At 41.4% G+C, this 11546-nt stretch overlaps 1 protein-coding gene and 1 pseudogene across 1 annotated transcript; both read left to right on the forward strand.

Annotated features, from left to right (window-relative positions):
- Positions 1-91: 91 nt before the first annotated feature.
- Positions 92-2932, forward strand: LOC110486603 (cytochrome c oxidase assembly factor SCO1). The gene is made up of 7 exons (XM_021558333.3): positions 92-500; positions 645-764; positions 934-1024; positions 1200-1397; positions 1591-1683; positions 1793-1908; positions 2026-2932. The coding sequence occupies exons 1-7, from the start codon at positions 339-341 to the stop codon at positions 2158-2160; spliced, it is 915 nt and encodes a 304-aa protein (XP_021414008.3). The 5' UTR covers positions 92-338; the 3' UTR covers positions 2161-2932.
- Positions 2933-5039: 2107 nt separating this feature from the next.
- Positions 5040-6436, forward strand: LOC149978934 (myosin-3-like; annotated as a pseudogene).
- Positions 6437-11546: the final 5110 nt, after the last annotated feature.

The raw sequence follows: 11546 nt of genomic DNA on the forward strand, positions 1-11546 counted from the left end.
TTGTTAAAGTTGGCAGCTAATGTAGGCTACTGCCAATGAAAAGTTAATTTTCTGTACTGTGTTTTATAATCGCTAGATGTCAGTAGCGCCCAGAGAACACGGTACAAAAAATTGGACTCAGGTGCGTAATTTCCGGTTCTAACAGCCAGAAATAACTGTGTTCCCCGGCAGGTCCAGGGTCAGCTTTAAAGGTTGATATTACGAGCTACTCGGTCAATGAGCATCGTTGTAAAATGTATCCAAGATCAGGAATTTGAATGCGTTTTTACTTTCATGATTCACGTTGTGTAAAATTCTGCCACCACTTCCGCATTGAGATCTTGACAAACTAGCTTATCATGGCAGTGGGCCTAATATCGTATCAGACGTTGAGTTGTCGATTGTTAAACCGTATGATTTCGCACCAAAGCGTGAGCACAATCTGCAACTTTACACGCGCTTTATCGAGAAGGACTAGCTCTCCGTACACAGATCTCTCACCACGGACAGTCCACCGTCTGGTAGGTCATACATGGCTTACAACACTCAGACTGGAATCAAATGTGTTCACGGTTTGAAGCGCGGAATGACTAACAGCTTGAAGACAGATATCCTTGTACCTATCTACCATGTTAACATATTGTGTGTACTCATGCACTGTGCAGGTAAATCTATGCGGGAGTTGGACGTGCCGGACATCACAGTGGTTGTCTTTTTACGACTCAAGATCGTTCTCGTCTTTACCTCCACCGCCCCCTTCTGGTGATAAAACCAAAAAGACAGGAGTATGTAACGTATCAATTCATTTCTGAGTGATATGTAAACAACTGTGGCTGGGCACCTGATAAAACCCGTTTTTAATGTCTATGGATAAAATAAAGCACAGTGCCTTTTGCTTTGTCTTTAACCTTAACCTTGTTGCTCTGCCTGTCTCCATTCATCTATCCTCTGCAGCCAGTGACTTGGAAATCATTAGCAATAACATTTGCATTCGGGGGTGTTCTCCTTGCCGGAATGAAATATTTCAAGAAGGAAAAAGAAGAATGTAAGGACATTTCACCTCTTGGCATGCTCACCATCATGCATTAGGCTACATCCAACAGTGGATTTACACAAATTAATTTATGTTCCGAACTGAACTGGAGTTAATCGTCAGTTTCTGTACATGTTGGTAACAATCTGTTTTTCATTATGTTGTCTTTTTTACACATGCACTGCAGTGATTGAAAGAGAAAGGACAAAGTCAATGGGGAAACCAGCACTTGGGGGTCCATTCTCTCTTGTGGATCAGAATAATAAACCCTGTAAAAGTGAGGATTTCCTCAGCCAGTGGGTCCTTATCTACTTTGGGTTTACACACTGCCCTGACATCTGTCCTGATGAAATCGAGAAAATGATTGAGGTGGTCGATGAAATAGGTAAAGTGTTTTATTTTAAACGTCTCTTATAATGCATCATATTATTTATGAATGTCATGGAAATTAGATGGTTGAGTGAGTATCCAGTCAGTCACTCATATCATGTTTTCACAAAGCATAATGTTAATGCTACAACCCTGGGATGTACAGGAGATTTGTTGTGATCAACATCATCTCTTTCCATGTTTCCCAGACAGGATACAGTCTCTTCCAAACCTGACCCCCATCCTCATCACCATTGATCCTGACAGGGACACACCTGAGGCCATGGGGACATATGTGAAAGGTAAAGAGAACAAGCCATTAATTACTGTAGCTTCCATGTCATGGTAAAAGGGGGGCTTAGACTCACATTGGTGGAACAATAACATTCCCCCTCTGTCCTCTATCCCCAGAGTTCTCCCCTAAGCTCATTGGCCTGACTGGGACAATGGCCCAAATTGACCAGGTCTCTCGAGCCTACAGAGTCTACTACAGCCAGGGACCAAAGGATGAAGACAACGACTACATTGTGAGTTCATTGTCTGATCCTGCCCCTATTCAGAACTCTCATTTGGTCATAGTAAAGTTCCCACTTTTCCCAGCTGAATTGATATCTAAATGAAACCTCCTTTATTCTTGACTCCAGGTTGATCACACAATCATCATGTACCTGGTTGGTCCGGACGGAGAGTTCAAAGAGTATTTTGGACAGAACAAGAGGAGCGCTGAGATCTCTTCTTCCATTGCATCACACATGAGGAAGTACAAGAAGGGGAATTAAGGGGTGAGATGAAGGAGAACTGGTCAAGTGCACTGTCTGTGTCTGGGAACACCTCTTGTGTGCCTCTCACAGCCTTCAGAGACCGTCAGCAGCCTCTGGCCCAGCAGCCTCTGGCCCAGCAGCCTCTGGCCCAGCAGCCTCTGGCCCAGCAGGACTGAACGCTGCCATATTATGTCAATGACATGGAATATTTATTTGCATTACAGATTTTCATTGAATTCAGATGTCTACGACTTACCATTTCCTTGTTGCGGTTCACCATTTAACATGGTCTCTAATATCATATTTAAGTCTAAGATGATTTAAAGTGATTCTTTGCAAATGGGTGTGGACAACACTTAAGTGTTTATTTTTTCTGCTTTGCCCATTATTTATATCGATGTGAAATACAATTGTTTCGATGTAAAATGAGCCAACCAGAAATACTTGATTTTAAGTACCTAAAATGTAACTACCATAAAATGTAGGGGGGAAATATTCCCTGGAAATCAATACTGAAGAACTAAAGGTTTCCAGTGTTTGCCCTTGGACACTCCTAATGGAAAAAAACATGAAAAGTTGTCGTTGTGCAGTTAGAGTTCGGCTTTACTTCCTTTACACTAATTCTTCTGTTAAGTCTGGCCCAATACCTGGACTCGTCTCAGTGACACCAGAAACATTTATGCACTGTAATAACTCTTTGGTTACTCGATTGGTACTATTCATAAATCAGTCATATTTCAACTGAATTTCCAAAGTAATGTTTAATTTATTAAACTTGAACTTACAATTATGTATGTCTGTCTGATTTTTTTGTTTTTGTTTTACTGCCCATGTAGTCGTAGGCTACCATGCAGGTTATCAGGGCTTCACTTTGTACAACCATATTGTAGACTAGCCTGTTCCTAGTGGCAAACACGTGCTGGTCAGAGTTTGTTGTTCATAGGAGTTGTCAAGAGTAGAGTACTGTCCGAGATAATTAATTTAACAGCTTGATTTGTAATCATGTTGCTATTGATATGACCGCCAGGACAGTGTCTTGACTGGGCCCATTGTTCTGCAAATAAATGGTAATCACCGGAGCCTCTATTTCTGGTTATATCCATAGATGCATGATTGACTCATAACAAATCATTTTCGATGAATTTACACACACACACACACACTCATATGTTTGTGTTTTATAATACATACAAATTATTTCTCAATATCCTTGCAAACTGAATACGCAGCTGATGACTGTATTTTAGGCAAGAACCTGTTGAGTTCCCCCTTGGTAACCTGAACGAGAGAGGGCACAGCATTTGTTCAGCACTCTTCGGCAAAGCACTCCACTCATTCTTTAAAAAAAATAATATTTCACCTTTATTTAACCAGGTAGGCTAGTTGAGAACAAGTTCTCATTTGCAACTGCGACCTGGCCAAGATAAAGCAAAGCAGTGTGACACAGACAACAACACAAAGTAACACATGGAGTAAACAATAAACAAGCCAATAACACAGTAGAAAAAAGAAAGTCTATATGCAGTGTGTGCAAAAGGTATGAGGAGGTAGGCAATAAATAGGCCATAGGAGCGAATCATTACAATTTAGCAGATTAACACTGGAGTGAAAAATGAGCAGATGATGATGTGCAAGTAGAGATACTGGTGTGCAAAAGAGCAGAAAAGTACATAAAAATAAAAACAGTATAGGGATGAGGTACAGTGCCTTGCGAAAGTATTCGGCCCCCTTGAACTTTGCGACCTTTGCCACATTTCAGGCTTCAAACATAAAGATATAAAACTGTATTTTTTTGTGAAGAATCAACAACAAGTGGGACACAATCATGAAGTGGAACGACATTTATTGGATATTTCAAACTTTTTTAACAAATCAAAAACTGAAAAATTGGGCGTGCAAAATTATTCAGCCCCTTTACTTTCAGTGCAGCAAACTCTCTCCAGAAGTTCAGTGAGGATCTCTGAATGATCCAATGTTGACCTAAATGACTAATGATGATAAATACAATCCACCTGTGTGTAATCAAGTCTCCGTATAAATGCACCTGCACTGTGATAGTCTCAGAGGTCCGTTAAAAGCGCAGAGAGCATCATGAAGAACAAGGAACACACCAGGCAGGTCCGAGATACTGTTGTGAAGAAGTTTAAAGCCGGATTTGGATACAAAAAGATTTCCCAAGCTTTAAACATCCCAAGGAGCACTGTGCAAGAGATAATATTGAAATGGAAGGAGTATCAGACCACTGCAAATCTACCAAGACCTGGCCGTCCCTCTAAACTTTCAGCTCATACAAGGAGAAGACTGATCAGAGATGCAGCCAAGAGGCCCATGATCACTCTGGATGAACTGCAGATATCTACAGCTGAGGTGGGAGACTCTGTCCATAGGACAACAATAAGTCGTATATTGCACAAATCTGGCCTTTATGGAAGAGTGGCAAGAAGAAAGCCATTTCTTAAAGATATCCATAAAAAGTGTTGTTTAAAGTTTGCCACAAGCCACCTGGGAGACACACCAAACATGTGGAAGAAGGTGCTCTGGTCAGATGAAACCAAAATTGAACTTTTTGGCAACAATGCAAAACGTTATGTTTGGCGTAAAAGCAACACAGCTGAACACACCATCCCCACTGTCAAACATGGTGGTGGCAGCATCATGGTTTGGGCCTGCTTTTCTTCAGCAGGGACAGGGAAGATGGTTAAAATTGATGGGAAGATGGATGGAGCCAAATACAGGACCATTCTGGAAGAACCTGATGGAGTCTGCAAAAGACCTGAGACTGGGACCATCCAGGGCCAGCCCAAAGTTAGTGTTTGATTCCAGAAACCCATTTTTTTTTCAACCATAACACTCACCATCTCTATCAAAGTTCTAGTCAGTGGGTTTTGGACTTATTCATGACCTTTCTGTTTCAGGACACTCAGGTCTATTTGGATAATGCCCTCCATGGGCAGGAGGACTTGAAGGAGCAGCTGGCCATTGTAGAACGCTGCAATACACTGATGATGGCAGATTGAGGAGATGAGGGCAACACTAGAGCAGTCAGAGGTGCCGTAAACTGGCCGAGCAGGAGCTGGTCGACGTGAGAGAGGATGCACCTGTTGCACTCTCAGGTGAGGCCCCATAAACAATTCAGAACGTTGGCCTTAAGTGAAATGTATCAATTTAACTTATTGTGTTACCTTATCTCTTTACTCATTTAACAGAACACTGGTCTTATCAGCACAAAAAAGAAGATGGAGTCTGACATAACTAATCTGCAATCAGAGGTGGAAGATGCAGTCCAAGAAGCAGAAATGCAGATGAGAAAGCTAAAAATGCTATTATAGATGTAGGTCCGAACTCAGTGTAAATCTCAGCCCAAATGAAGTCTGCTCAAACAATGTCTTGATCGATTACAAATTCTGTATCGATAGGCTGTCATGATGGCTGAGGAGCTGAAGAAGGAGCAGGACACCAGTGATCACATGGAGAGGATGAAGAAGAACCTGGAGGTCTCTGTTAAAGACTTGCTGCAGCGTCTGGATGAGGCTGAGCAGTTAGCCCTGAAAGCTGGAAAAAAGAGCTCCAGAAACTAGAGACCAGAGTAAGGATAAAGATAAACGTTTTATTTCCAGTTCACACTCTCTTAGTTTGTGATTATTTTGTAATACATTATTTACACTCAAGGTTAGAGAGCTCTGGAGAATGAACTGGAGGCAGGGCAGAAACTTGGTGTGGAAGCCATGAAGGATGTGTGAAAATATGAGAGAAGTCAAGGAGCTCACATTTCAGGTAAAATATGTTTGGTTGCTTATTCCTGACTTTCACCAAATCATGATAAAATACACTGTATGTGAGTAATTAATAACACTGGGCTTTTAGGGTGAGGAAGATAAGAATGTAGGCAGACTGCAGGAGTTGGACAACAAGCTGCAGATGAGGGTGAAAGCTTACCAAAGGCAGAGTGAGGAGGCGGTGAGTACAATATATTATTGGCAACAACTGTGCACAGTATTATTAGATGAATAGGACAACAGTTCACCACTTCTAACTTATTCATAGCTATCTATTTTCTGTGAACCACAGGAAGAGCAGACCAGTATCAATTTGGCTAAATTCAGGAAGGTGCAACATGAGCTTGATGAAGTTGAGGAGCGGGCAGACATAGCAGAATGTCAAATGAACAAATTGATGAATAAAACCCTCTTCTTCAAGTCATTTAACTGAATGTAGATTTGATTATAGGCTCTTCAAATACATTTTTATTGGTGACATACACATATTTAGCAGATATCATTGTGGGTGTAGCGAAATGCTTGTTTATAGCTCCAACAGTGTATTAGTATCTAACAGCTCACAACAATACACACTAATCTAAAAGTAAAAGAAAATAATTAAGAAATATATAAATATTAGATTGAGCAACGTCGGAGTGGCATTGACTAAAATACAGAATAGAATACAGTATGTCTTGTGACCAATTCCATATAAAAATAAGTTATTTTAGTTCTTATTTTCAAATATATGGGCATGTTAAGGCACCATATTTTAACAATAGTTTAAAACCAAATTAAACAAACTTACTTCCAAGAAAAACAACCATTTAATACCTGAGCTGTGATATTTTTGGGCGGCATGGTTGTTGTGGAAAAACTAGAAAACCCACCACAGTATGTACCCATAAATAACGTCTCATAGCCATTCTTCAGTGTACGTTAGAGACAGCTCTGGATTCAACTTTGAGTGAATACAGACATATTCCAAGGATAGCTCTGACAACAGGTTGGCCTCACTGACCTAGACTTTAGGAGACATACAGCTTGATTCTAGACGAGATGTTACGGTGCGTGAATGAGGACCCAAAAGCGAATTAACTTAAACAGAGCTTCTTTAATTACCAAACATAGGTAGGCTCAGACGGACCGGCAGATTCCGACAGGACAAGACAAGGTTACAGCAAACATGACGACAGTCTGGTTCAGGCATGAAACACAACAAACAAGAATCCGACAAGGACAGGAACAAAAACAGAGAGAGATATAGGGGACTAATCAGAGGGAAAAAGGGAACAGGTGGGAAAAGGGGTGACGAGGTGGTTAGGAGGAGACAAGGCACAGCTGGGGGAAAGAGGGGGAGAAAAGGTAACCTAACAACGACCAGCAGAGGGAGACAGGGTGAAGGGAAAGGACAGAGACAAGACACAACATGACAGTACATGACACGAGACTGAGTGCAGAAAAATAAAATCCAAAAGCATTTGATTAAAAAGCCAGGCATTATGGGAGAAACATTCATACTACAGGAGATTAGCTTCCCCTCATACAGGGTTATGTCAGAGGTGTCCACTCATCTCTCATTTATCAAAGAGTCATCTGTCAAGAGCTACAGTACATCAGAATCATCCACTGCTTTCATCAGGAACGATCATGAATACATAATGACTTTCGAAGATGAAATAATATGAGGACAAGTTGAGAATGCAAACACATTGTCCACTTATTCTCCACGTATAGATACTGTACATACCAGAATCACTGTGTGAATTCCTGAACCTCTCCCCCAGCTCACTCTAATCATAAAATGCATCTCATTAAAGCATCCAAACTCAGAGTTTACTAATGGAAGAAAAAAACATTGTGTGAAGCATAGAGATCAAGGAACACTGTCTGGTTAATCTGACAGGCATTCTGTTAATATGAGATCCTTAAGGATGGAACTCGTGACAGATATGACTGCACGAAGAGTTACTAACTGCTAGCATTGGCTCCCTTGTTGTAGTATTGTTCAACGACCGATAGATGGAGACACTTCCTGTGTCTTCAACACGCCCACCCAACACACATCCCTACACAGTGGGAGACAGAGAAAGAGTGAACGTGTGATAAAGGGACATCAAGTTACAATAATCAAGCTATACTTTAATGTGACAGGCAACAAGCAATCATGCTTATTGTAATCACACCAACGTATTGCTCATTGCTATGTAACCTAGTGCTGCACACACATCTTCCTGGAAGTTAATGCAACAGTAACACCTGCAGATAGGTTATAATGTATATGATATGTAGCAGTGGAGGAATACAAATATAATTGTGTGCCCTATTTACTGGTGGTTGGTCAACTGGCCACTTCAGTGTACACAAACAGTATCTTCCTGTTACACGGATGCTTCTCCTTCTCTGCAGTTGAACACAAACAATACAACACTGCTTCACATCCCTGCAACAAATGGGTTTTGTTGGATTATGATAAGGTAATAAACATAGACATCCTATAATTACATTTGAATTAGGATCCTATATTGTGTTATAGCATAAGATCTGTAATTCTAAGCCATATTCATTTTTTTTTAAACACACAGAAATGGAAATGAGAAGTAAACGGCTGCACAGTGCACCTATAAGGAATGAGCAAGAGGAAACTCTCTGAAGTACCTCACTAACGCACAGATGACGATTCCGCATGATGGGGATGCTCTGTATTTGAGGACCTGGACACTCAGTTCAGACAGGTGCTTAGCAGCACTAAATGACAGCTGCAGTGTCTTAATTCCGGACATAACACAATGCACTGAAGGTTTCCGTTAGTGAATTTTATTTTATATTAGAAAATAATATGCTATGTAAACATCATTGATATCAATTTGCCCAGGTGGCAGGTAGCCTAGTGGTTAGAGTGTGGGGCAGTTACTGAAAGGTTGCTGGATCAAATCCCTGAGCTGACAAGGTAAAAATCTGTTGCTCTGCCCCTTGAACAAGGCAGTTAACCCACTATTCCCCGGTAGGCTGTCATTGTAAATAGGAAATTGTTTTTAACTGACTGGCCTAGTTAAATGAAGGTTAAATATAAAAATGTGTATCCTTTCTTAAATCAGTGTTCACATTGTAGGGCTAAGTCGGCTTGATATAATAGAATGTCTATGGAAGGGATGAACAATTTTCTCTCCGCCCAGATATAAGATAGTCTCTGATCAAAAGACGAGGACGAAAACCATCACACACTACAGCCCTCTGTGACTGGAGTTGTGCATCCATGCACACTGGCCATAGCAGAATGCTGTGAACTAGTTAGCAGGAGCACCCCCGAGACATAAGCATGGTCATATTTCTCCACAAAGACCTAAGGTCAAAACCAGCTAGATGTAGAATGTTAATTTGAGCTTGTTTGCTACAGTAGGAACATTTTCCAGCAGCAATAAAAAATGTGAATTACACTAAATATACAAAAGTATGTGGACCCCTTCAAATGAGTGGATTCATCTATCTCAGCCATAACCGTTGCTGAGAGGTATATAAAAATTCAAGCACACAGCTATGCAATCTCCAAAGATAAACATTGGCAGTAGAATGGCCTTACTAAAGAGCTCAGTGACTTTCAACCTGGCACTGTCATAGGATGCCACCTTTCCAACAAGTCAGTTTGTTAAATGTCTGCCCCACTAGAGCTGCCCTGGTTAACTGTAAGTGCTGTTATTGTGAAGTGGAAAAGTCTAGGAGCAACTGTCGCAAAGTGGTAGGCCACAAAGAAAGGGACCGCCAAGTGCTGAGGCAAGTAAAAATTGTCTGTCCTCGGTTGCAACACTCACTACTGAGTTCCTAACTGCCTCTGGAAGTAATTTCAGCACAACAACTGTTTGTCGGGAGCTTCATGAAATGGGTTTCCATGGCCGAGCAGCCATAGACAAGCCTAAGATCACCATGCGCAATGCCAAGCGTCGGCTGGAGTGGTGTAAAGCTCGCCGCCATTGGACTCAGTGGAAACGGAGTGATGAATCTCGCTTCACCATCTGGCAGTCCAACGGACTAATCTGGGTTTGGCGGATGCCAGGGGAACGCTACCTGCCCCAATGCATAGTGCCAGCTGTAAAGTTTGGTGGAGGAGGAATAATGGTCTTGGGCTGTTTTCATGGTTCAGGATAGGCCCTTAGTTCAAGTGAAGGGAAATCTTCACGCTACAGCATACAATGCCATTCTAGACGATTATGCGCTTCCAACTTTGTGGTAACAGTTTGGGGAAGGCCCTTTCCTGTTTCAGCATGACAATGCCTCTGTGCACAAAGCGATGTCCATACAGAAATGGTTTGTCATGATTGGTGTGGAAGAACTTGACTGGCCTGCACAGAGCCCTGACCCCAACCCCATCAAACACCTTTGGGATGAATTGGAACACCGACTGCGAGCCAGGCCTAATCGCCCAACATCAGTGCCTGACCTCACTAATGCTCTTGTGGGCCCGAATGGAAGCAAATCTCCGCAGTAATGTTTCAACATCTAGTGGAAAGCCTTCCCAGAAGAGTGGAGGCTGTTATAGCAGCAAAGAGGGGACCAACTCCATATTAATGCCCATGATTTTGGAATAAGATGTTGGACAAACAGTGGTCCACATACTTTTGTTCATGTAGTGTTTTATGTGGATTATAATTCATGGACATTATTGTAGGAGTTAATACATTTTTTGTAAGGGACATTTTTCTAAATGGTTATTACAAACTTAAGAAGCCTTTTAAAACCTCAAATACACTGGAAGTTTTAAATGTCATGCATTGCAGAAACTTGTCCTGCAACAGGGTGATCAAATTAAGATCCTACAGCTGTAACTGTAAACAACCTACAGTGTCCTCCACAGAAGATGTAGAATGTCAAACCAAGCTTCTTCCAGCTTTCAAACATTTGACATTATGTCAAGAGAGCTTTGACAGTGATATACTGGTCCAGGAGAAACAGTTTGGATAAGTGACCAGCCACAGAAAATACCAGCTGGGAGCCACATCTGCCCCCTCCAATGGAAGCAGCCGATGGGGAAGGATTTGTGTGAATCCCCTCTCAAGCCATAGGACACTGCTGTAACAAAGGTTCACTACAGTTTACACGCACAAGGAAACTAGCAAACAAATCAGATGTAATTGAATAAAGATGATTTGATTTAATTAGTGACACAGATGGTTGAGTGATTTGAGTTTACTCAAACTAATAAACATTTTGTGAAATTACTCCAGGAACCCACAGGTATCCAAGTTGCAGAACTTGAAGGTTGCCTAAAGGTCATCTGTTCCTCAAGGATATACAACTAGGTGAAGAGGGATTTTGAAGGCACTACCCACTGGGCACAGACGTCAATTCACTGTCAATTCCACGTTGGTTCACGTGGCGTGGAAACAATGTTGATTCAACCAGTGTGTACCCAGTGGGTAGTGGTGATTAAGTGATGTAAGGTACACCTTTTACAGCCAGAAATACACACAATGATACATTCACCCTCCAAATCAACACTGCTAATAACACAGTGTATTAAAATGTTTTATGAATGTCCCCGAATAACAGAAATGCTGTAACCTAAAATTGAGATACAGTACAGAAGGATAATTAATGCATGTTAATAGCTAACAGCATGGTTTGACAGGATCGAAGGCATGTAAAAATAGA

The sequence above is a fragment of the Oncorhynchus mykiss genome, chromosome 13 (genome assembly GCF_057628025.1).
Source record: "Oncorhynchus mykiss isolate SJ-2025 chromosome 13, ASM5762802v1, whole genome shotgun sequence".
NCBI classification, from domain to species: Eukaryota; Metazoa; Chordata; class Actinopteri; order Salmoniformes; family Salmonidae; genus Oncorhynchus; species Oncorhynchus mykiss.

Excerpts from the sequence above, each read along its gene's own strand:
- LOC110486603 (XM_021558333.3), top strand. The coding sequence starts at position 339 with ATGGCAGTGGGCCTAATATCGTATCAGACGTTGAGTTGTCGATTGTTA. Across the intron at positions 1,025-1,199 it reads CAAGAAGGAAAAAGAAGAAT|TGATTGAAAGAGAAAGGACA; the intron begins GTAAGGACATTT and ends CATGCACTGCAG. Across the intron at positions 1,398-1,590 it reads TGAGGTGGTCGATGAAATAG|ACAGGATACAGTCTCTTCCA; the intron begins GTAAAGTGTTTT and ends CATGTTTCCCAG.